Raw genomic sequence first — 27302 nt, forward strand, 5'->3', positions numbered from 1 at the left:
GAAAGTGCCCTGATATTGCGAGCATTATTTAATACTCGCTCCTTTATGTACATCACCCATAAAGCACACACATAGCAAGGTATTAGCATTCACAAGTAGCGGAATGCTGTCAATCCATCAGTGTACAGTACCAGCGCATCACGTGTAATAAATTGGCGCGGTATCATTCGCAAACCGAATCATCCTCGAATTATCGCTAATAATTGTGATTAATACGCGGACAAAGAGACAATTTGTTCAGTGATTTGATTTGCAGTGATACTGATTGTAGTGAGTGGACACTTGGAAGATTTTTCGAGAATCGAGTAAGTGAATTGTTATAGCCTTAAAATAACGTATTTAAATACTTTTTATTTAATATATATTTTTAATTGTTTTTTTTTTTAACTTAAAAAACATTTAAAATTCTCTTTTAAAAACCAGTCCTTATAGACTCGCTAAGTTTCAGACTATAACACCTGAATTGTTATAGTCTGACACCTTAACATGACCATCAAGGATTTTTTATTATTTTTTTTTCGAAATAAAAAAAAACTTTTTTTTTCGAAACCCCTTCGAAAAACCCCTTCGAAAAACCTAGTTTTAGTTTAAACATAACTTACAAGGATTTTTAAAATATTTTTATTGCTTTTTTCATTTTACGTATTTTTATTTTCAAAACCAAAATTGTAAAGAAAAAATAAGAACACAACATAAATTATTTAAAGTAATAACAGTATACTGAAAGTGAAATGAAGATATATAAATATATATTATATTTATATATATATATATATATATATATATATATATATATATATATATATATAAATATATATATATATATATATATATATATATATATATATATATATATATATATATATATATATACATATATATATATATATATATATATATATATATATATATATATATATATATATATATATATATATATATATATATATATACTTTTATCTTTGCAAAATTTTATATTTATTATTATGTATTCACAGTGTTATTCTTCAAAATAAATGTCAAATAACTATTTTTTTATCGAGTTTAAACTACAATATATTATTTAAGTTATTGTGAAATATATTTAAAAATGCAACCTATCTCAATGTACTCTTGAGATAGGTTGAAATTATCTATCAAATATAGAGATAATATGAATGTGCGTGAGGATAAAAGAAAAAACCTAATACATTTGTATTTTTGTCTTAATCTGCTACTATGTTAAAAAATGTTTTTCTTTTCCGTTTATCGAAAAATCTAGAGTTATTGCATAGAATTTAAATTAACTCATATGCGTAAGTCATTTTAACACGATACGCGATTTATTCACAACGAAGGGTTGATGGTCTCAAGAATTTATTACAAATGTGGGAGTAGAACACTTAAACATATAGTTACGAACATTTTTAATTTGTTGTCGACCGAGGTAAAAAGTTCCAATAAAATATGAAACAAAGGTAAAATCAAGGGATGGGTGAATGATAAGGAGTTCATACTTTGAAAATAGTAAAAAAAAATATTTTTTTTCTTACTGTTTTTTGGTTGTATATTATGTTAAAATAGATAAAAAAAAACTTGTTGGGTGTCTGTAAAACAAAATGTTGATTATGTTTATGAATTTTTAAATAAATGTATGTACATCTACTTACGTATGTTTTTATTTTTATATATATAATTAACAAATAAATGTTTTAATTTAAAAAACGATTACAAAAGCAAAACTACAGTCTTTTTCTATAAAAATATATTATAAACTTCTAATTTTACTTGACATATACCACTTTTTATTTAAATTTATTGTGACAGTATCATCATTTTGATGCTGAATGCATCAAAACACGTGTTATAAAAGATATAAATAAAAAGTAAAATTTCAATAAGTGGATATATATTACTTCAATACACCTGCCGAATTAATTGATGAAAACAAAAACAAGAACAAAATACTTGAATGTGGTCAGGCCATAAGTTGGAATAATCGGCGGGTATGTATGAGGAGATGTTTGAATGGGGAAGAGGCTAAGATTGATTGATTTTAACGATCCAGCTACACCAATTTAACGATCCAGCTACTAGTATTTTTTTTATTATGTGAGAAAATCGCGTGTCGCAACTCGTAAATACAGTCATAAAAATTAATACAGATAGCACCAAGTCAAGGTCTAATGCAAATAGATAAAATTATTATAGCGATTTGACCTGCCTTACGATCATCCGATGTTTCGGGCACACATCACAGGTATGAACTATTATATACGTTTGCGAGGGTTATCGACATGGGTTATCAAGTTTTTTTGACATGGTAACATCTTTTGATCATGCACATTCGCTAAGTATTCACTAAGTTACAAGTAAATTTTCTCTATTTTTTTTATTGTTTCGTCATTTGCTTTATGGTAAGACACGTTGAAATTATTAATGAAAACACTTGAGTTTACGTTTAGACCCGAAGATGGAAGCTTAGATTCCGAAACTAGTCGTCATAAAATCAACTCAAGTGGTAAAAAACAAGTGTTTTATTTTATAAATTTTCTCTAAATTCTAGTAAAATTTTACATAATTGTTTAATTCTTCTTAAAACTCCGTTTTTGCATCGAAAAAAATGTTTTTTCTTAGAAATATTTAAATGGTTTTGAAAAAAAGTAAGTGAATGATAAGAGTTACAAAAATATATTTTCTATGTATGTTCTAAAAAACAAAGAAAAAACCAATAACCATTATTTTTAAAATCGGGCACGGAAAGACGTGTTACCTCTACGGCGGTTGGCTGGTGATCGAATTCCTTGTTGCGTTGTATCCCTTATGCTACAGACGCTATACGAAATATGTAGTAACTTCAAATGGTACAACTGTTAATTTTAGTCGGAATTCAAGCACAATTTCATATACATATAAATTGTGTCGGGTTGTGTCCAGTGGTTAGTGTCACAGACTCTATGTCGAAGTTTCTAGGTTCGAACCAAATGTTCAACAATTTTATGCCTATTTTAACGAAATTCAAATGTTTGTTTTCATAATAAAAACATATTAATATTTATGTAAAAACTAATAATTTCCTTTGTAGTCAGTCATTTTAACTAGTATATAACCCTGCATTGTTTGCATACTAGTGTAGTGATTGTCCTGACAAAGAGACAGGTAAAAACTGCTTTTTTTATTTATTATAATTATTGATATCTCTTTATTCATCGTTTAAGATGAACGATAAGGATAGTGTCATAAAAATGACTACAGATATTATATTAGTGTGGTTTTCAACCATGAATAAAAAAGTGAACGTTACAAGTGTATAAAATGACCACTTAAACCAGCCTATGACAAGTCTGAAGCCCTTTTTTAACCCAGACCTCTATATTCTTCTACATCAATATCCAAATACCAATATTAATAACTCCTAAGTGGAAGTAATAAAGATTTGGACGCCCTCAAAATATTGTAAAAACTGTTTTTACTTAAACTCTTTTCTTAGGAATCAATCCCCTGGGAAAATATTGCTTTGCAATAATTTATCGCAAAATGAAATTGATCTACCGAGTAGCGCACTTTGATCCATGATTGGCCACACAAAGAATTACACATATGATTCAACTGATAAATCTTTTATACGATTAGATTTCTCGACAGTTACGAGTTGATGATATGTAAGTGGCCTATTCTGAATGTAAATTGAGGGAGTTGTTTAAATTTAAATGACAGTAGCTACTAGCTTCAACTAAGTATGTTAGAATTTTCTATAGTGAAAAGTAAAATGAAATACGTTTGTACTTATATACGAGTAGTAAAGGTGTTTCAGCTAAGATGAATCATCTATCGCTTTGATACGAATGAAGTCCAAGTATTCCAGGGCTTACGACCTGGCATTGGCTGACTGAAGTGATCACTTTATACACCTGTGCATTAATTTGTGCCACATTACATTAATTTTTGAAAACGTATTTATATGTGCACTGTTGGATTCTTTTCTGCTGAATTTTAAATGTGGCTGAGGGTATTGCCTTCAGATGAATATTTATACATATGTACATATGTATATACGTTTATAGAATTCTCCAATTGAACATAGTTAAAAATTATTTATATTATTTCGAGAAATAAAAATATTTTGTGCTTTTATTCACTCACATTTTTATTAACCAACTAGTTTCGGGAACAACCTGTTGCCCTCTTCAGGGTTTAAATTATAACAGTATATTATTAGTCATAAATTAAACCCTGAAGAGGGCAACAGGTTGTTGCCGAAACTAGTTGGTTAATAAAAATGTGAGTGGATCAAAACACAAAGTATTTTTATTTCTCGAAATAATATATCAATATGATTCACAACATTAATGCTTTCAATATTCAAAACAAAATTTATTTAGATTTCGTTCTCATTTATATTAAGGAGCGAGAGCCAGAAATTGCATTTTAATTGTTAGTTTTAATTTTTTTCTCACTAATTTTTCAAAAAGTGTAAAATTAAAAAAAGGGTGTACGTTTCTATAATTGAATATAGATAAGCCTCGGAATATTCGGACTTCCATCTCTTTTCGTATAAAAATAATAGACGCTTTGTCTCAGTTAAGGCGCCTTTAATAAATTTTTAATTTCATCCATGAGGTGAATAACCCAACGAAAAAAGTAGTACCTTATCCTACCATGCTATTTATAAATTTTAGTTTTGTTTTAATTCGGATAAGGAAGATAACGATTTAATCAACACACTGCTAATGAATGTAAAGAAGTATAATATAAGAAATCTTATCTGGGACACTTCCGAGAGATGACAAATATTCCCTTTTCCTTACTATCATTAAAGGAGAACTTCGAAGAATTCGAGATGTTGGAACAAAAGCAGATGTCCTGACTAAAAAATTTAAGAGCATCGACAAGAGGGAGAATAAATAAACGGAATAATAAATATAAGGGAATATAATTTATATTTGAAGCACTAACTTTGTGATTTTCCACTTTATAATTGAAATGTGTCTTTGTTTAAAAATCACTTAAAATATTTTATATAAACTTGATTATTATATCTACCGGTAGACATTTTAATCCGCCTCCGTAGTGTAATGGTCAGCACGCTTGGCTACCGTTCTGGAGGTCCCGGGTTCGATTCCCAGGGTGGGTCAAATAAATAAAAGTGATTTTTTCGCTGTGATATTTATTCAATATTACCCTGGACTGGTACTTGAAGCGGAGGGCTGATCACCTTTCCTTCATGTATAAACGATCAAGATAACTCTGCGTTTATATGACGCAGCGCCCTATGCACCATTGGGGTGCGGATAAGGGTTTAATTATTATTATTATTATTAAAGTAAAATATGAAAAGTGATTTTAAAACAAAGTTACATACATTTTAATTCTAAAATATAAGGGAGTTGTTGCGAACAGCATGAGACAGTTTTCTCCTTAATGCAAAATTATCGCATAGATCGGTGGAATGTAACATGACACCCAGAGAAGACGAAGAAGAACTCACATTGAAAAAACGATCTGTCAGAATTGTCATTTCAAATTTTTATTATGTTTTGATTTGGCATTAATTTGGACGAATAAATAATATGATTTATTTTGTATATTAAAAGCATTGATAATTTTGTGGTAAGCATCGAACAAGACTATTCTTAAGTTAATCAATGTAAACACGACTAGTTTCGAGAACTTCAGATGTTCTCATCAACAGTTGAAAATACAACAAACCATAAAAATCTCGTAACTTGTCTTATTTACACAATTAATCACAAAACTGGTCTAAATACAAGTGTTTATAAAACACTCTCCTTATTATTCATTGTTCACTTTGTGTAATACCACTTTTATACAAGTGTTTGCTTTTATATTACTAAAATTATCATAATATTAATTACGAAATTCATTTTAATAATATTCACACTTAATAAATTAATCAATGAATAATATTTCACAATTAGTTAATTCCAAATCAATAAATAATACTGGCCAACAATGATTTTGTAACTGAAATTTCGATGACTGATTTGGACTAAGTTCTTACTCAAAGTCTATATGGTGACAAGCTTGTATCACGTCAAGTTTTGATGCTACAGTCACATTATTGTTTGTATGGACCCCATACGTTGAAACCGTAATAGTGGTTGGTATCTAGACATATTTTAGTCTAATGTCTAAGGGATTAAAAAAAAATATCGATAATTATGGAGTAACACTGGAAATATTTTAACTTATTAATATTTAATACGAAAGCATTATTTGTTTATACATATTTATACATAAATTATAGGATAACCTTTAGTCAATATCAGAATTCAAAATATTCATAACTAAAAAATCTGACGTGCTACGTTTTTTGCTATCGTTTTTCGATTCAGCTATGCAAAGTGCACAAAGATTAGGTATTTTCGTGCCAGTTACAGAATAAAAGTTGTAAATTGTTGGCCAGTGTAATTTATTGATATTGATCAGAGACAGTTTTTGTATTATAAAGCATTTGAATTCAAGGTTAATTTATTTTAAACTAACGTTATTTGTTTAAGTAAATATAAAAGACGTATATATAAAATAATTTAAATGATTTATTCCATATTGTCGTGTAAGAACTAGCTATGAACTTTGATTTTTTTTTAAACTATTTGATATTGAAGGTAATTTATGTAAATGTTTAGTAATGGCTGGCATTGCAATATTTACATCCAAATAATGTTTTCACTATATTTTCACTAACAAACGCTGTTGGTATCATCGCCTCTTCTACATTCATGCATCTATATCCTCATACGTACCCGCCGATTGTTCCGACTCCTAATCTTAACACATTCAAGTATATATGTACTTAACGATGCCAAGTTTTCCTAGATATTCCTATGCTTCTATTCGCCCCAAAAAAATTGTTTTAATGTTCTTTCTTCACTCATTCGATTCACATGCCAAAAGCATCTCAACACACCGTTTTTAATTTTATCGACAATGCTTCTCTGAGTCTTGCATTCTGTCCTTATATCACCATTCGAACATTACTTAATATTTATAAACATTACCATTTTGGTAATTATATGAAATATCGAATAATATTTTAACATGCTAAAAAATTCAGATATAATCTCATATTTCTTCTTCTAACCCTTATCCGCACCCAATGGTGCATAGAGCACTGCATCTTATTTACCCAGTTTTATCTTGATCGTTACTAACACGAAGGCAAGGCGATCACTCTTGTGCTTTAGTGACCAATTCAGAGTAATATTGAATAAATATTAGAGTGTAAAATAACCAATATTTATTTTTGCTCCTCCCTGGGAATCGAACCCGGGACCTCCAGAATTGTAGCTTAACACGCTAACACGGTAATCTTATGGTAATCTTATAATTACCTTATTATTTATATCGATGTTGATATGTTGGTAGGATCGATAATACTGAAATTATCCGGAGCATTGGTATGTATGTTCCCGATAGTTACCTAAGACAGCGTTGGCATAGATTGTTACACATACCTAGAGGACCAACCTGCCGATGGTTATGCCTGTAGGAAGAGCTACCGCTATGTTAAACCATATCACACTGGATATTGATCTGTTCCATGTGTCTGAAGGAGTATTCCGAAGCTGGATTCTTCTACATCTTTAACAAGAGTCTTCTTGCTTACTTTTTAATATAAACGCCTTAAATGTTAGTTTGTAATGTTTATATTAATTATATAATTAAAATGTAACTTAGTTTTAAAATCAATATAAATATTTAATTATAAATTAATTCTTATGTCTACCAGTTTCGAAGCTTACCGCTTCTTTATCAAGACTGATTAATACTTGTCTTAACGATTAAGTCTTGATAAAGAAGCGGTTAGTTTCGAAACCGGTAGACATTATAATTAAGTTATAATAAAATATTTATTGTTATTTTAAAACAAAGTTACATTTTAATTATAAAATGGAAAATCACAAAGTTAGTGCTTCAAATATAAATTACATATTATTTTATGACATCTCATCAAAGATGAAGAAGAATATGGAAGTCTGGGCATTTACAGGGCTGACGACCGTCATAGGCTGGTTTAGGTGATCACTTTACACACGTATAACATTCACCATTTCTACCTATTATTGACAACCACACTACTCAAATTCTTAGAAGTTCTATATATATGAACCAATTTAGAAACCTTGTTCTTGAATCACTAGAACTTCACTAGAGACATCTATTGGTGAGATGTAAAGAAGCTTTTTATTAAACAGAAACTCTTAAATCAATATGTGAGGTCCGAATCCTGGATTATAATCACACACATGAGAAACGCAAGAAAATACCATTTTCATTTTTATTATTAAGCTTATAATTTGACCAGATAATTTATTTACAACATTTTGAGTGTGTCAAGTATCTTGAGTGTTCCAACAAGTATTTGGACACACTCAAAATGTTGTAAATAAATTATGTATATTAATTTTGGAATAAATTTTATTGAATTGAATTGAAAATTTAAATTAATTAATTAATTGAATTATAATTAATATTGCCGAATACTCAATACGGAAATGTATTTGAACGTCCAAATATTTCATACTGATGAATTTTGTCACGTATCTAACGACGTTGAAGATTCATCAAGATACATCTATTAAAACATTATGTTTAATATTTATAAATAATAAGACCTTGCTACCTTCCTTGACGTTGGTACTCACGTATCAATTATGCCTCGTACACCCAATGACATTGAATATGGACAAGCTTTATCCCCCAAACCGTAGTAGCTATTATTCGAATAAAGAAATTTCCAATTTCCTCAAAATTGTGTAAATAAACCACAACCTTATCGTCTTGCGTCAATTGCATTGAAATCTAGATTTTTAATTATTTATTGTAGATTATTTTTTTGACATCACAACATACATAAGAGAAATATGGAAGTCTGAACATTTACGGGGCTTACGACAATCATAGGCTGGTTTAAGTGGTCTCTTTACTCACGTGTAATATTTACCAATTCTACCCATGATTCTTCTATATACTTATGTATATTGTTCAAATTCAAAACAAAGAGCTTCCAAATTCAGTAGAATTTACATAAAAACATTTATGGTGAGATAAAAGAGGCTTCTTGTTGAGTAGAAACTCTTTTATTTGAATGTGAGGTCCGAATCCTAGACTATAATTACATACATGAGAAATGCTAGATCCTTTTTATTTATTTATATTTTAAGCTTATAATTAAGCCTTGTCAATGCCCAGACTTCTATATTCTCCTTCATCGTTTTTGAGATGTCATAAAAATAATATAAAAAATAACTCCCCAATTGGAGATAATCCAGATTTGTGAACAAGTATTTGGACACACTCAAAATGTTGTAAATAAATGGTAGATATTTTCCTCGCTAAAATCACAAAAGTGTCAAATTTGTGATTATTTACAAAAGTTCCATCGTCTTTCGTCAAATTTGTGTAAATTTACAAAATCTCCATCGTCTTGCCTTTGGTGCAAGACGATGAAGTTTTGGTAAATTTACACAAATTGGAATTTTAGAGACGATAGAGTTTTGGAGATGGATTTGAATCCATGGGCATGCTACAATTATTACCGTTTGATGCCATCTTCAAACACCGTTCCAATGCTAATTCAAACCATAGTAATTTTGTCCGTATAGTATGAGTTCGGAGCCACAGTGCGTTGTCTTGCTTTAAAAGGAAATGTTTTCTATTGTATTCAAACTTATCTGTTCTGCACATGACTTGAATTATTCACGTATTGGTCAGATAGACGTCACGAGATTTACAGCCGAGTGCGACATCTGCGGTGGAAGAGGGATATTAAAATAAATAAACATCTTATACACACACACACACACATATATACAGGGTGTCCAATAATCCGACGTATTCCTTTTAAGGGGTGTTAGGCCAGCTCATAATTCATCAAAAAACGAAAATATGACCGCCGTAAAAGTGCCTTAATTATCAAGATATTTGCACTTGAATGAATTTTCCGAAAATCTACCCCTAAATCAGTTTTTTGAGTGCATCTTCTTCTAATTTTCATACTTTAGGACTCTAATTTATGTTTCACAATACTGAGTAACTATTCTATTGATAACAGTAAAAAATATTACCAATACTGGTTTGTCTTGGCTGAAAAAAAATTTAATGCCCGGTCAATGATTTTAAAATTAATTTTTAGGTGACTTTGACTCTTCACCCTGAAAAAAAATATATGACGCTAACCTGAGAAGTTATTTTAAAAGTTTTTTCAATTTATTTATTTTAGAAAACAGTATAACATTTACTTTTTTTTACATTATGAAAAAAGATATTGCTTTTTTAATGCAAAATGAGCTGATTTTATAATTATTTTATTTATTAGGAATCCTAATGTAATGAATTGCTTTGTTTTAGTAAAGTGAAAAGTATTTATGTAAAATCAAATCATTTTTGTATGTTATTGTGAAACTAAAAATTGAATCCTAAGATAAGAAAATTGGAAGAAGTAGCATCAAAAAAACTGATCTAAGGGGTAGATTTTCGGAAAATTCATAAAAGTGGAAATATCAGGAAATAAAAGTGGGAGACGCTTGAAAACTGGATATTTTTATATGATAAGGCTGCTTATCATTTGACCAGCTAGTAGTTGACATTTTGGTTGGGTCCAAATCTTTATTCATACATCTGGATATCTCCAATTAATTTTATAGAGTTATTTTCGCATACAAAAAAGTTTATTTGTGAAAATGTCTATGAGTCTGTATATATAAAATGAACTAGATCATTAATTTCACAGAAACAAGTAAATCATTTAATTACATTGAAAACAATGGTTCATCAATCAATGTATTGGTAGAGGTCAATTTAGGTTAGGAACTTTAATTATTATATTATACCACCCTTATCTGTGCTTATTGATACGAAGACAATAAATTCAGGTTAAATCTGACAGTGGAAAAATACTTCTCAAAATGAAATCATATGAAAATTGAGATAAATGAATTACTAAGAAAAATCGCGACGTAGCATTTTCAATGACATTTATTTTCATTTTACGTATTTCACATGAAACACAATATAATTTTATTTGTGTTTGGGTTTATATTTTGATACTAGTGTCTCAACTTCATTTGAAATATCTCTCATTTTTAATGAAATAAGATCTTAAAATCTAAGGATATAAGATCTCAGGATGTCTCAGCATCCCAAGGCTTTACAACCTGGCATATGGCTGGTTACACTTGTGTAAAGTTGACCATTTTGCCCATTATTGAATATCAATATTGTAAAAATTAAAAAAAAAAAACATTTTATATGCAATGTTCACAAAAATTAATGCAATATGGATTTTCAATGATAGGAATAATGGTGAACTTTACACAAGTGTATAAAATGATCACTTAAGCCAGCCAGATGTCCGGTCATAAACCCTGGAATGCTCTGATTTGTATCTTCTTTGAAATAAAATGTATACACAAGTGTATAAAAAATCATATCGATATTATTAATAATAAGTATTGTTTGCATGCTGTGGTAGTGATTGTCCTGACGAAGAGACGGGTACGTCTCGAAACCGGTAGACATAAAAATCTCGGTGAGTGGTTATATACTAATATTATTAACATTTAAAAAAAAAATTAAAATTACTAACCACAAAGTAAATGCTTAAAATATTAATAATATAGAGAATATAATAATAATTGATTTTTGAATCCTTCGAAACATGCTTCGAACTCAACTCGTGTTAAAATAACAAAAAAAATACTCACTGTAATTTCGTAGGGCAATATTCGGTTCACTAAAATCACAACACTAACTAGTGGCCGATATACATAATTAGTGGTGTAAGCAATTAGCGATAAGTTGCATCACCAAGAGCGCAAGAGTTCAGACTGATAGTGTTACAGTGGGATGAGGGGAATATATATAAGAAAAGTTACGTTTAGACACTCGCAAAAACTGCTTTAATTACAATGTACAATACAGTGTAATGTATTTCAGACAAGAAGGAGAGAAAACAGGGTTGTGCCAAACAAACAAAATTTTTGTTAAAAAAAAAATAGTACAGTATAAAGTTACTTACATTTAATTTTTAATTGTTATATAGTGCGCCTTCATAGTAAAGAGGTTAGTCTGTTAAAAATCAATTGCATATTATTTACATATCGCTCACTCCTTTCAAGAACGTCTTGAATAAAAAAACTTCAATTTTCAGTTCTGCATGTTTTCGGAATCCCCAGAAAATGTAGTGTATCCCAGCAAAAGTGGCATATTTTTAACTTAATATTTACCCGCTACAGGGCAAAAAGTATTGTTTTTGCATTTTGAAGAAAAGGTATTGTTTAATTATTTTTTTAAATATACTAAATATTTTTCAAATAGAGAAAAAACATCCAGGTTTTACGTAAAATGATCTGTTGCACAGTAAAAAGTTCAATGAGTGGCTTGATATTTATTTTTAATATATTGTATTATATTTACAATCATTAAAAACGTTCTCCTGAAAAATCAAGTTTTTTGATTTATGACGTTCTTGAAAGGAGTGAGCGATATGTTGAAATAAAAAGATTTTTTTTATTTGAAGAAGCTTTTGTAAAATGTACCACGTTATGTTCTTATCCAAATTATTTTATACACTGAAATGTACCTAAACTATCGTGCTGGAGGTCCCGGGTTTGATTCCAAGGGTGGTAAAATAAATATAAGTGTGTGTTTTCACTCTAATATTTATTTAGTATTAACCTGGACAGATCACATTGCATTCATATAATAAACAATCAAATTAACATGGCATCAATTTGATCAATCCCTCAATGCATCATTGGGTCAGTAGTTTGCCGAAGCAAATTTCAATTCTGCATACACACTTATAACTACTACTACTACTACTACCATCACGCCGTTTCCCCGCAGGGGTAGGCAGAGAGGATAAAACGCCACACTCTTCTGTCCTGACATACACTCCTCGCCTCCTTCACATCCATACATCTAGTCATACATGCCCTCCGATTACGCAGACTTTTGACAGCGCCAGATTTTAGGTTCTGATTGATCTGATCGTGCCAAGTCTTTTTCGGTCGTCCACGATCTGTTTTCCATATCACATTCGCCACATATATTTTCTTAGTCATTCTCTCGCTATCCATTCGCTCCACATGTCCATACCACCGCAAAGAGCTCTTCCTAATCTTTTCAATTATTCCTCGTTCAGCCTTACATTCCCATACACACTTATAATGTTTTTATTGTATTTTTACTTATACGGAATTTACAATAACAATAATATAGAAATCCTAAAAAATGCTGAAATGAAAAGAAATAAACTAAAACATTTTAAAACAAAAGGAATTCATAAAAATATAAATAATAAAAAATCCGTCATTAATATTACAATGACTTAAATTTCCTTCCTATTATCCGTGTTCTCATTGATAAAAATGAAATAACATCCATTTCTTGAATGTTTTTCGCAGATACTTTGCAACACATTTTATGCTTTATAAAATCAAACCGTATCAAATTGCCCGCCTCCGTAGTGTAATGGTCACCATGCTCGCCTACCGTTCAGAAGGTCCCGGTTTCGATTCCCAGGGGGGGTTTAATAAACATAAGTGATTTTTTCACTCTAATATTTATTCAATATCACACTGGACTGGTACCTGAAGTGGAGGGCTGATCACCTTTCCTTTATGTGTAATCGATCGAGATAACACTGCGTTTATATGAAGCAGTGCCCTATGCACCATTGGGGTGCGGTAAGGGTTTTATTATTATTATAAAATCAAACTACTTTGTTATAACCACTTTTTTTGTTATTAGTACACTTTAACCTACCGGTTTCAACAAGAACCTTGTCATCATCAGGGTTTATTAAATTTTAACATTAAAATACTCATAATTAATTACATTCGCTTACCAAAAACTAATCCCTTAATGTTATTGTGTATTGCGTACCAACTCCAAATAACAACCAATGGAATCACCCAAAAACAGTATGAAGCCGCCCACGCATACATAAAGAAGAGAACAAAAAAAACCTACCAGAAATTGAAAAAATATCAAAAATAGGACTGTAACTCAAATTTAATTGATTATTTAAAATTTTAAAATTTTGTTTTATGGCTTTTTTAATTTCCAAAATATCTAAATTTTAAATTTTAAGAATAAGTGGTTTTTACCGTGATTAAAAGAAATCAAAACTTACTGTCAACATACACCATGTCATGTAATATAATCATGGAAGAATTGAATAAATCTTATATCTGAGGCTATTCAGCAATTCATCACTTATCGATAGGTAGCTTTAGTCTACCTGGTATAACTCCTCAGGACCTAGGGTTTGCTGCGTAGCGCTGAGAGGTTGGTCGGTCTTGAAAATCCGTCTTCTATCATAACAAGGATCTCCTAGTAGAGTTACTTATTCCCTTGACGCTGAGCAGAGAATGTGATGGTAGATTAAGGATATCATTAAGATTTACCTTATATACAGCGTAGATAGAAATCAAGTCTTTCAATAATAAAAAAAAATTGATAAAAAATACTCTCTTCCATGGTATCAGCCCTGGCGTTCACCACCGGAATAATGAATGAACATAGCGCCATAACAATACCCATTGATTGCCCTTGGATTCTATACGAATCACTATCTGTACGTGACATTGTCTTCTGCCAGGGCTACACGTTGTGACGTCACGGCAAGCCATGGATCTAGTCTAGAATACCCAATTAATAGAACTTACTATCGATTATAACGTCTGATACTCAGCTGTGCGCGTTGAATGTATAAACTACAGTATTTTGCGAATGGATTGAGTTATAACATGTTGTTTATCCATTTTGTTATCATAAGTTTTGGTAAGAAATATTATTTAGAAATAAGTGAAGCAATTAAAAAACATTTTTTATGCCCTTTTAAAAAATAAAAGTTGATGTAAAAAATGCAATTTTTTCATAAAAAAAAGTATCCAATGAAATTCCTTTTATTTCCTTTTATTTGTTTGCTTTAGTCCTTGTTAGCCATGCACTATAGTCCATGGTTTTTACAAGCCATAAACTATTGTCGATTTACTTGTCCAAAGGGATAAGTTACTTTCAAATTTATTTTCTCATAAAGTTTTCCGTCTTTTACCCGATATACGAGTTTTCAAAATATTTATAGAATTTTGAAATTAAGGTAAATCGGTTCTTAAGATATTGATCAAAAATTTCATTTAAATCCTTGGAACAAAACAATGCCTTAGGGCGCTTGTGCACTACATGGAATTTTACCGTCCGGCAGTCCTGTTTATTAAAATAAAAGCGACTACCACAGTTTAGTGTGATCCAGTTCACGCACACCGTGATCGAGCACCGAAAAAAGACGGACAAGTGCACAAGCCAATCTTACGTTTTTTCATGCTGACTGGACAACCGGACGGTAAAATTCCGTGTAGTATACAAACACCCTTAGGGCGTTTGTCCACTACACGGAACTACACGGAATTTTACCGTCCGGCACGTCAGTTAGCGTTTCAAAACGACGATTAGCTTGGATTGGCTTGTACTTTTGTCCATCTTTTTTCGGATCGGTGCGTGAACACATTGCGTAATTCGATCACGCTAAACTGTCGTAGTCGCTTTCATTTTTCAAAACCGGTCTACCGGACGGTCAAATTCTGAGTAGTGGACAATCGCCCTTAGGCAGCTTAGCACCGATCCGAAGAAAGATGGACAAAAGCACAAGCCAATTCAAGCCAATCATCCGTTTTATATGCTAACTGACGTGCCGGACGGTAAAATTCCGTGTAATTTCGTGTAGTGCACAAACGCCCTTAGACCGCAAAACCGCGGTCCGGCTGAAAGTGTTTTCTACGAAAACGTAAATACTCAGTAAATTGTTTGAAACAATGCTAGTTTTAATTTTCCTTGATGGCGATTCGATAGTATTCATCATCTAGCTATGTGAATCAGTGCCACATATTACAAAAAATAAAATTCTATCAAAATCGTGGAAGATTTTACGTTTAAGTAGAGGTGACCACTTCACAAAATTTATAGGGTGTCCAAATACTTGTTCACAAATCAGGGTTTCTCCACATGGGAGTTACTTTTTACATTTTTGACATTTCAACATACACGAAGAAGAGTATGGAAATCTGCGTATTTACAGGGCTTACGACCTGTCATTGGCTGGTTAAGTGATCACTGCACAACTTTGATCACTTTACTTTTAAGAACTCACTCTCAAATGTTGTGAATAAAATAATCTGGTAAAATTTTAAGCAGCATAAAAAAAATTATTTGGCCTCTTTCAAGTACTTGAATCACTCACTTGGATCATGTCAAGTTTTCTTCGGTTTCGGGTTTTAAGGGATCTTACAAAAAGGCGTTTTTAATTTTAAACATTAGATTTCAATATAAATTCACACAAAATATAGGGTAAATTAAAATTTAATTTAATTTAAACCAAAAAAAAAATATATGTTATGCGTATGTACATTAATTACCATGAGTGCGGTTTTTCAATGAAAACCTACTACATGGATGGAAAGTTGTTTACAATATTATTAATCAAATTAAATGTCACGCCGAAATTGAAGGAATAAATATTTTAAAAAAATTGCTCATACTCTGTAGTATATTTATTATAAAATTAAGAAAACACAAATATTGTTTTTGACTTATATTTTCGGTTTTATTTTTCTAACCGGCTTCGACAAATACCTTGTCTAGTAAAAAATGGATTCATCCCTAAAAAAAAAAGTGTTTGTCGAAACCATTTGAAATAAATTATTTATCCACTATTTGCATTAAATTCTAAAGTATTAATAATGCGTTTTTAACATAGTTTTTTTTATTAAATCTTATTTTAATTTTATTACAGGTGCCTTCATTTGAGCTGCAGAAGATCTTCGAAGTTGAAACAACATTAAATTGGTAAGTCCTTATTTTACAATACAAATTATAAGTAATAAAATATGTACGTTTTGAATTAAAACCTGTCGATGAAATAAATGTTATTAAAAGAAAAACAAAATTATACTTAGATTTTTTTCCTAAATATCTCTTTAAAACCTTTAAAATTAATAAATTATATTCAAAAATGCATTTTATACCATGCAATATTGAAATGATCATATTTTCGGTGTATAAAACATTATATTTAATTTTTATTTCTCACTGTTATCGGATCCTAATGGTGGATGAGGCACTGCATTGCATGCAAGCAGTGTTATTTTTATTGTTATACATGTAAAGAAATGGTGATCATCTTTGCGTTTTAAGTACTAGTCCAGGGTATTAGAAAATAGATAAAATGTGATGTAAACAACAATACTTGAACAAAAACTATTTCTATGTACTTCTACTCTTTCTAATGAAACATTTTTTACAGTAAAAAATGCAAAGATTGAGATTTAAAAATTAAATCTTAAATGTGGTCAATTCGATAAATTATTTTGAATTAAAATAAGCCTTTTATATTACCATATCTCAAATTGAGATAAAAGATCTATCGTTTTTATATGAAATAAGATAAAATCTGAGCATCTCAGCGCTTATGATCTGGCATTTGGTTGGCTTAAGTGATCACTTTATACACTTGTGGAACGTTCACAATTCTGCCCATTATTGATTAAACATATTTCATTAAATTTCCAAATTTGTATGAATGCTATATGGATGTTCAATAATGGGTAAAATGGTGAACTTTAAAGAAGTGTATAAAATGATCGCTTTAACCAGCCAAACGTTAAGTCGAGAGCCCTGGAATGCTCAGACCTATCTATCTATCTATTCTCATATACAAATTAAACATGTCTTATTTAAATTGAGACACCTATAATTTGATAAACCTTAATTGATAAACGGGCCATTTACGCTTATGGAAATGCCAGGAAGAACAATACTGTTATGACTAGTTAGGTATTTGACATTAGTCAGTCTGATTCGGGAGATTGGAGGTGACAATAGACTACAATGGTGGTCACTGGGCGGTCATCGAACCCGCGACCGAACCGGTTGACAGTATCTGTCATTGGCCCACAAACTTTGCGTCCAACCTTGTGACAAACTCATGTAATGACACTAACGTCTACAACGATACTCGGTAATGCGTACAACGATTGCACGAGAAATCGAGTTAAGTTATTTTTTTACAATTATTATCCCTCAGACGACTGTACGGCAAAACGATAGATGTTCGAATGGTGAAATAAGGAAATAATGCAAGGCATTATAAGCAATTATGATAAAATTAAGAAAGGTGTGTTTTGATGGTTCGGACATGAAGAACGTATGAGTGAGGAAAGAACGGTTAAACAAATTTATGAAGCAAACATAGTTGAAAAAGAAGCAGGGAAAGACGGAGGAAAACTTGGCACAATCAGGTATGTAAAGTACGACCGTCTTAGGCTTGCTTAAGCGATCACTTTACACACGTGTAATATACACCAATTCTACCCATGATTGACTACTAAACTAACAAAATTTTCCTAACTTATGTATTGATAAAATTTGAGTAGTGTGGTTGTCAAACATGGGTAGAATTGGTAATTGTTACACGTGTGTTAAGTGATAACTTTACCAAGACTAAGACATCGTTTACCCTATAAATGCCCAGATTTCCATATTCTTCTTCATCTGTATTGAGTTGTCAAAATGTAAATATGAATTTTGCGTTTATAACGTTGTTTTTATCATTCATCGTTTACTTTGTGTAATACCACTGTTATTACACAAATTAATCGATGAATGATAAGGAGAGTGTTATATAACCATACCACAAAGTTATCAATGCTCCAATGTACAAAATATAAGGCTTTTATAAATGATTATACAAATGAATACCATTTTTTATTTTTTATTATTAAATATTTGTTATAAATTAAGATCTATTTAAAAAAACATTATTTTTTTATGTCCCTCAACCACTAAGCAGATATTTGTACGTTTTTGATGATGGTAAAATATAATTCTTCAACTAGAAGTCTTCTCCATACACTTTGTCCTCTCCAAGCATGTCCTTATCTCCCCACCCCCAGAGGTTGTCCTGGCCATCATTGAAGTGGTGAGAACCGTCTCCACACCTGAGAACTCTCCTCTTTACGACGTCCAGTGGAACTTTCTTCCGGTCGTAAGCCCAACCTGAGATGAAAGAAAGCTCAGATAATAAAATCATTTTTTACTCCATCCGAATAAGGAAGACATAATTGATGAATTAGTTTTAATGAGAACATAACAAGAAAAATATTTAATACACTATGCGATAAAGGAAAAATAAGTTAGATTAAAAATATAATATAAAAAAATATTCAATACACAATTAAGCCACAGATAATGGAAACTTATTTATCATTCTCCTGAATAAAAATAAAATAGAGAACATTATTCAATGAACTATGACATAGAGTCGCAAATCTTAGAAAAAAAGTTTGTATGAGGATATAATAAAAAAAATATATTTGATACACTATGCATTAAAGGCACATTATGCGTTTGAATAAGTATATAAGAGAGAAAATTATTTGATGCACTATGCGACAAAGGCACTAATAATGGAAAAATTGATCGAATAAGAATATAAAAAGAAAATTATATACAATGATTATAGAAAGCACTTGTTTTTTATCACTTGAGTTTTATTATAGACTACATGTTTCAGAAGTTAAACTTCCATCATTCAGGTCTGTATAATAACAGATTATTATACAGACCTGAATGATGGAAGTTTAACTTCTGAAACATGTAGTCTATAATAAAACTCAAGTGGTAAAAAACAAGTGTTTTCTTTAATCATTGTAACATGTCTTACCTCAAAATTAATTCCGAAACAATAAATAAAATAGAAAATTATTTGATACATTATGCGATAAAGGCACAGATGATCGAAAAAATATTTGAATGAGATGAATATATTAGTATATAAATAAATGGTGGAAAAAATATTTGAATGAGATAAGATATTTTTCCATTATTTGCAATTTACAAATGATGGAAAAATTTATTGAATAAGAAATTTATTCAATATTCAATAAAAAATATTTGACATACCAAGAAATCCAAAATCGCTAGTCCTCAGACCCCCGCACAGTCTCGACCAGTACAGCAGCCAGAGTATAATGTTCTTCATCTAACCCTTATCGGCACCCAATGGTGCATAGAGCACTGCATCTTATTGACACGGTGTTATCATGATCGTTACTTACATAAAGGCAATGTAATCACTCCTTTGCTTCAGGGACCAGTCCGGGGTAATATTAAATAAATAAAATCACCAATATGTATTGTCATCCCCTCCTCCTGACCCGGGATCTCCAGCACGGTGGTTAAACACGGTAGTTTAACCATTACACCACGGAGGCGGACAATATTAATAAAGGCAGTATAACCTAGCCCAATCAATCCCGACGGTGGCTGGTACCCAGATGCCCACACAGCCTCGACCAACACAGCAGGCAGGGTGTAATGTCGACGACTCCTACGTAAAGTACTCTATCTGCAAATCTGTTACTTTACAGGAGAGAGCTTAGAAGATTTTTTCAACGTATTCTTTTTTATTAATTAACGGTTTTATCTGAAATTCTAAACTAGTATTATACATTCAAAAACATGATAAAGTAATCTATTGAATCGTTTAAAAACTTTATGCTTTGTCAAAATGAGGTAGTCAGCGTTTTAGGAGTTCAGTTTTCGAAAATTCGATGTAGATAGCGCCTTATACGCCCGAAAGCTAGGCGTAATTTATTTTATATATAACTAACTAACTAACTAATCATCACGCTGCTTCAACGCAGGGGTAGGCAAAGAAAATCGAACGCCACACCACTCTGTCTTTGCAAACATTCTTCCCCTCTTCTACATTCATGCATCTCCTCATACATACCCGACGATTATTACGACTCCTGACCCGGCCGCTTTGAAGTATTTGACATACCTGATTGTGACAGGTTTTCCTCGGTCTTCTTCTGCTTTTTTTTCCCAACTACATTCACCTCATAAATTTGTTTAACCGTTCTTTCCTCACTCATACGTTCCACATGTCCAAACCATCTCAACATATTTTATATATTTTTTTGTTTATTTATATTTTTCCGCCTCCGTGGTGTAATGGTCAGCGTGTTTAGCTATCATGCTGGAGGTCCCGGGTTCGATTTCCAGGGGGGGGTGAAAATAAATATTAGTGATTTAACACTGTAATATTTATTTAATATTTCCCTGGACTGGCTCCTGAAGCGCAAGAGTGATCACCTTGCCTTCATGTAAGTAATTATCAAGATAACACTGCGTCAATTTGATGCAGTGCCCTATGCACCATTAGGTGCGGATAAGGGTTATAATAAAAAATATTATTGTAGATAATGGTCTGTTGATAACGTACTACAAATATCTCAAAATTAACAAAAATGTAGTTAGAGCACTTTACGTAGGGCACGTCGATGTGATATCATTATTTGTAATTACTCACCGAATAACGCAAAGAAGTCGATGAAGGCAGTTGTGAAGTTAAGAGAGCTATCTCCAAGTTCGGCCGAGGCGTAGTCCCAGGGGAATGCGTGGTGGTAGTTGTGCCAACCCTCTCCAACAGTCAAGTAATGGAGGAGCTTGTGTTGAGCTCCAGCTTCGTTTCTAAATACAGATGTTAAATAATATAAAACACCTTTATTTAACCACTTGAACAAAAAATACCTTTTGACATTCTCCCAACATATCGCTCACTGTTTTCAACAACGTAATATATATATAAAAACTTGATTTTTCAGGAGATCAACATTTTGAGTGTGTCGAAATACTTGTTCAAATAATCTGGATTATCTCCAATTACAGGAGTTATTTTCATATTATTTTTTGACATCTCATCAAAGATGAAAAAGAATATGAAAGTCTGATCAGGAGATCGTTTTTAAGGTTTAAGAATATAATGTTTTATATTAAAAATAAATATCAAGCCACTAATTGAACACAGTAAACTGTGCAACAGATCTTTTTAGGTAAAACCTGAATGTTTTTCTTCATTTGAAAAATATTAAGCTTATTAAAAAAATAATTAAACAATACCTTTTCTTCAAAATTCAAAAACAACACGTTGTGCCGTGAAGCGGATAAATATTAAGTTATAAATATGCCGCTTTTGCTGGGATATAGTACATTTTTTGGGCATTCCGACAACTGAAAATTGACGATATTTGATATATGACGTTGTTGAAAGGAGTGTGCGATATGAAATAACAAATGCAATGCTTAAAATAATGTTTAAAACGACTCACAGCAACACCAAACAAATTTTTATCAGAGAAATTCATCATTATATTCACAAAAACATAATAAAACACATGTGGAGCCGACAAACACAATTAACTTGTAGTTTTGTCCTTACAATATATTGCCTTTACCTAAATTAACCAGCTGCCTGACATATAATATATAAAATATTAGTTTTTGACATCTCAACAAATGAAGATGCAGAAGAATATGGATGTCTGGGCATTTACGGGACTTACGACCGTCATAGGCTGATTTAACTGATAACTTTACACACGTGTAACATTCACCGATTCTACCCATGATCGACAACGACACTACTCAAATTTTCGAATGTTCTATATATTTAATCCAATTTCGAAACATTGCACAAGAATCACTTGGATGTTCACAAGAGACATCTATTGGTTAGATGAAGAAACTTTTTTATTGAGCAGAAACATTTATATTTGTATGTGAGGTATATAAACCCCAGAATAGGACATTTTCTGGCGTTTCTTATATGTGTGATTATAATCCAGGATTCGGACCTGGGTATTAACAGGGCTTATGACCTGGCACAGGCTGGTTAAGTGATCACTTTACACATTTACAACATTCTCCATTCTAACTTCACTAGAGACAAATTTTAGTAAGACGAAAATAATATGAAAAATAACTCCTGTAATTGGAGATAATCCAGATTTGTGAACAAGTATTTGGATACACTCAAAATGTTGTAAATAATTTGATTAACGAAGCGAATTCAAAATTTGTGAAAAATTGTTGCAAAATTTAGGCAATCACAAAATATCATTAACGACAAATTTAATTTAATCGATAAGCCATGCAATGTCAAGTAAAAAACTAAAGGTTACGTAATATTCATAACATTGAATTCAAACAGACGCAATAAAAACTAAATTTAAATATTTACAACGAACTCGTAAAACGTTGTATTTTAATTAGGAAGTTTTCCGGAAAAAGTTGATTGTTATTCGTGATATTTGTTTTTAATGACTTGCGAGCGACGTTTTATATTTGCGACCTTTGCGATCAAGCAAAAAGGATAACGAAATTCGAATATTCAAATAAAGCAAAAAAAAAGTACAAAGAGTGATACTTACCTAGGAGCAGATATTAGAAAAATATTTTTTAAATCTATTTTAAAAGTAAACATATTAAGGCGCAGTTGTAGTAAACAAAAGCCTAACACCGAAATCTTTACTAGCAGTACACAACAAAGTCTTCGTACCAACCCTTATATATATATATATATATATATATATATATATATATATATATATATATATATATATATATATATATATATATATATATATATATATATATATATATATATATATATATATATATATATATATATATATATATATATATATATATATATATATATATATATATATATATATATATATATATATATATTTATATATATATATATATATATATATTTATATATATATATATATATATATTTATATATATGTATATATATATATGTATAAAATCATTGTGCATTATTAGTTAGACTTCAATTTATTATGGTAATTAAAATACTGTTTTATCATTATTTAGGTGTCTCATCTTTAAACGAAGCATGTATCGTTTTTATAAGAAAAAATATTAAAAAAGGGTATTTACAGGTCTCATGACCTGTCATAGAGATCTTGGATACAAATAAAAGGGTCTCTGCTCAATAAAAGGTTTTCTCAATCCTACATCTATGTTCAACTGAAGTTAGCTATATACTTGCATCTTTCAAACATTATTTAAATATGAATGATTTTATTACTTGATGCAATTAAATATAAGTTTAACATAGTAATTCTCCAATTCGTTAACCATTTAATAGATTTAGCTTTTGACAAAGGGTATTGCATATATATGTATATATATATATATATATATATATATATATATATATATATATATATATATATATATATATATATATATATATATATATATATATATATATATATATATATATATATATATATATATATATATATATATATATATATATATATATATATATATATATATATATATATATATATATATATATATATATATATATATATATATATATATATATATATATATATATATATATATATATATATATATATATATATATATATATATATATATATATATATATATATATATATATATATATATATATATATATATATATATATATATATATATATTTATATATATGTGAAGCATAGAGTTGTCTAAACAAATGTATCTTGTAAGAAAACTTTACATGTAGTTTCACAAGCATAGTAAAAATATTATTGTTGTATAAATGAATAAATATATTTTATATTATTTTTTGACATCTCGTCAAAGATGAAGAAGAATATGAAAGTCTGGGCATTTAAGGGGCTGACGACCGTCATAGGCTGGTTTAAGTGGCTACTTTACACACGTGTAATATTCACAGATTGTACCCATTATTGACAAACACCCTACTGAAATTCTTCGAAGTTCTTTATGTATGAACCAATTCCGAAACGTTTTTCTTGAATCATTAGAACTTTACTAGAGACATCTATTGTTGAGATTAAAAGAATTTTTTTTATTGAGAAGATTTTTTTTGTTAGTATGTGAGATCCGAATCCTAGATTATTATCATATATGGTACATGAGAAACGCCAGAAAATATAATTATCATTTTATTTATATTAGCTTATACATTTAAATTACTCCTGTTATTGGGGATAATTATGTGGATACACTCAAAATGTTGTTAATATATTTGAAATAAAATGAGTGCTAAAGAGTATGAAATATAATATTTCCATTGATATACATAATAGTAAAATTCACATTGTTGGGTAATATATCCAAATTTAAACACGGTTATTGCTTTAAATTCTACTTTTCTGCTTTTAAATATCTCTAATATAATTCTCATTTTAATTATTGTATTTATTTTAAAGCCATACAAATTGTTTTCAATATACCCTAATTGACCCACTGAAATACCCATCATTATATGTACCCCTAGACCTAATAATAGCAATTATTTTAGTTAAGTGACATTATCAAACACTGACAAATATTTTTAGTCAGTGTTTGATAGTGTCTGAATAAGACGAAACGCGTAACATATCATTTATGTAAATTAAAGTAAAATTCAATCCAATAACCGTGTTTAATTTAGGATATATTACCCAACAATTCAATATGGAATTCTAGCAACTGTCTGCAGTTACAATAAATATAATTCATATTATTTATTGATTATGTATGCATTACGTTCGTGGAATAACATGATGATGTAAATATTAAAATAAAACAGTCGTATTGTATAAAACCACTTTTGAAATTATTCATGTAAATATGACTAGTTTCGAGAACAAAATATGTTCTTATCAACAGGTGGAAATACAAAAAAATATTCTTGTATTTTCACTTTCATCATTTTCACGAACATCTGCTGTTCTCGAAATTAGTCGTGTTAACATCATTAACTTAAAAATTATCTTTGACTAGTGTTATATTTATTTGTTTTCTTTTATAATTTAAACAAAGGTACATAAACATATACTTTTTTATAGAGAAATATTTGTGTTTTTATTATTTACACAAATATTTCAAATTTATGCTATTTCTGTGGGCCTGAGCGGCTCATTATTAGAAATAGGTATCAAATTGTGGTAGAGTGACCACACTTATGGATCAACATATCTCAAAACATATCTCAAAAATAATAATATTTATTTATTGAAAATTTAAATAGCGTCATTTTCGTACAATACTACCTGAAGGGCGCTTTTCCAAAATAAAATCATTGTTTTTTACGGTTGACGATTCAAAACAGCCCTGATGTTAAATGCTAAAAATTGGGCTTCGTGTCCTTTTGCCTTCCGGTGTCGACACCGGAAGTCCCGAATCACCGAATCACCATATAACCGAATTGATTTGGTGATCCAGACGAGTTCGATGACCATAACAACAATCGAACCCGTGACATGTGACCCATGTGTAACATAACTTCTCATAACTGTGGAAATTTTATTGCCAAACAATATAAAAAATCAGCGATGGAAATTTATGTATCGCATTATCTATAAGGTCAAGGGACCCTATAAATTTACAGGTATACCTCTTAAAATTCCGGCTTTCTGGAATAAACCGTCGACTGATTATCATCCTATACATATTATAGGAATCTAACTAACTAAACTTACTAACCATCACGCCGCTTCACCGCAGGGGTAGGCAGAGAGAATCGAACGCCACACCACTCTGTCTTTGCAAAACATTCTTCGCCTCTTCTACATTCATGCATCCCCTCATACATACTCGACGATTATTATGACTTCTGACCCGGCAGCTTTCAAGTATTGTGCCAAGTTTTCCTCGGTCTTCCTATGCTTCTTTTTCCAACTACATTCGCCTCATAAATTTGTTTTACCGTTCTTTCCTCACTCATACGTTCCACGTATCCAAACCATCTCAACACACCTTTCTTAATTTTATCGATAATGCTTATCTCAGCCTTACATTCTATCCTTATTTCATCATTCGAATATCTATCAAGCATCGTTTTGCCAAACATTCGTCTGAGGGATCGCATTATAGGAATGTCAACATGATAAATAAGGTTTTTGCATTCTGAATAAATACCTTGTCCAAGAACTTAATAAAATTATGGATATGCCGCGCACAGTACGGCATATCATCTAATACATATTATAGGAATCTCAAGAGAGACAAATTTGGTCAACCTTGCCAAGAAACTTTATAAAACTACTGGTATACCTCGCACAGTCCGGCTTACTGGAATCAATCTTCAACTGATTATTATCTGATGCATACAGGGTGCCACAAAATTATTCACCCTATCCAGATGTTATAATTTTTGCAAATAGCAGATAGCTTAAACGGGCAAAAATGTGTATCAATACTGGCGGCAGCTACTTGATGGATATCATCTTTTCCACTTAACAGAAAAAAAACATTAAAAGTTCAAAAAAAGATTTTCGTAACTCAAAACTTTTTGTTTTTATTCAGTAAAAAAAAGAGTTCAAAACAAAATTGGATGATTAAATTTGCGCCACCCTAAATCTCTTTATATACTGCAGCTATCTAGTACACAAACG

At 30.4% G+C, this 27302-nt stretch overlaps 3 protein-coding genes across 3 annotated transcripts in view; 1 reads left to right on the plus strand and 2 right to left on the minus strand.

The window, feature by feature from the left end:
• The window catches only part of LOC148304773 (acyl-CoA Delta-9 desaturase-like), a 35514-nt gene extending 23681 nt beyond the window's left edge, over nt 1-11833 (minus strand). The window contains exon 1 of the mRNA XM_088267751.1: nt 11709-11833. The gene's annotated coding sequence lies outside the window, so the exon portion shown is untranslated. The remainder of the gene's footprint in view (nt 1-11708) is intronic.
• LOC148304774 (acyl-CoA Delta-9 desaturase-like) overlaps nt 111-27302 on the plus strand; it is a 129653-nt gene continuing 102461 nt past the window's right edge. Inside the window, exons 1-2 of the mRNA XM_088267752.1 lie at nt 111-305; nt 16802-16854. The gene's annotated coding sequence lies outside the window, so the exon portion shown is untranslated. The remainder of the gene's footprint in view (nt 306-16801; nt 16855-27302) is intronic.
• Nucleotides 18441-27302, minus strand: part of LOC148304775 (acyl-CoA Delta-9 desaturase-like) — a 29000-nt gene continuing 20138 nt past the window's right edge. Inside the window, exons 7-8 of the mRNA XM_088267758.1 lie at nt 21383-21543; nt 18441-19062 (exon numbers count right to left, since the gene is read on the minus strand). Coding sequence (XP_088123884.1) covers nt 18899-19062; nt 21383-21543 — 325 coding nt within the window. The 3' untranslated portion in view covers nt 18441-18898. The remainder of the gene's footprint in view (nt 19063-21382; nt 21544-27302) is intronic.

This window comes from Brachycentrus maculatus, unplaced genomic scaffold, assembly GCF_059751285.1.
Source record: "Brachycentrus maculatus isolate JH-2025_06_01 unplaced genomic scaffold, ASM5975128v1 h1tg000305l, whole genome shotgun sequence".
In the NCBI taxonomy this organism is placed as follows: domain Eukaryota; kingdom Metazoa; phylum Arthropoda; class Insecta; order Trichoptera; family Brachycentridae; genus Brachycentrus; species Brachycentrus maculatus.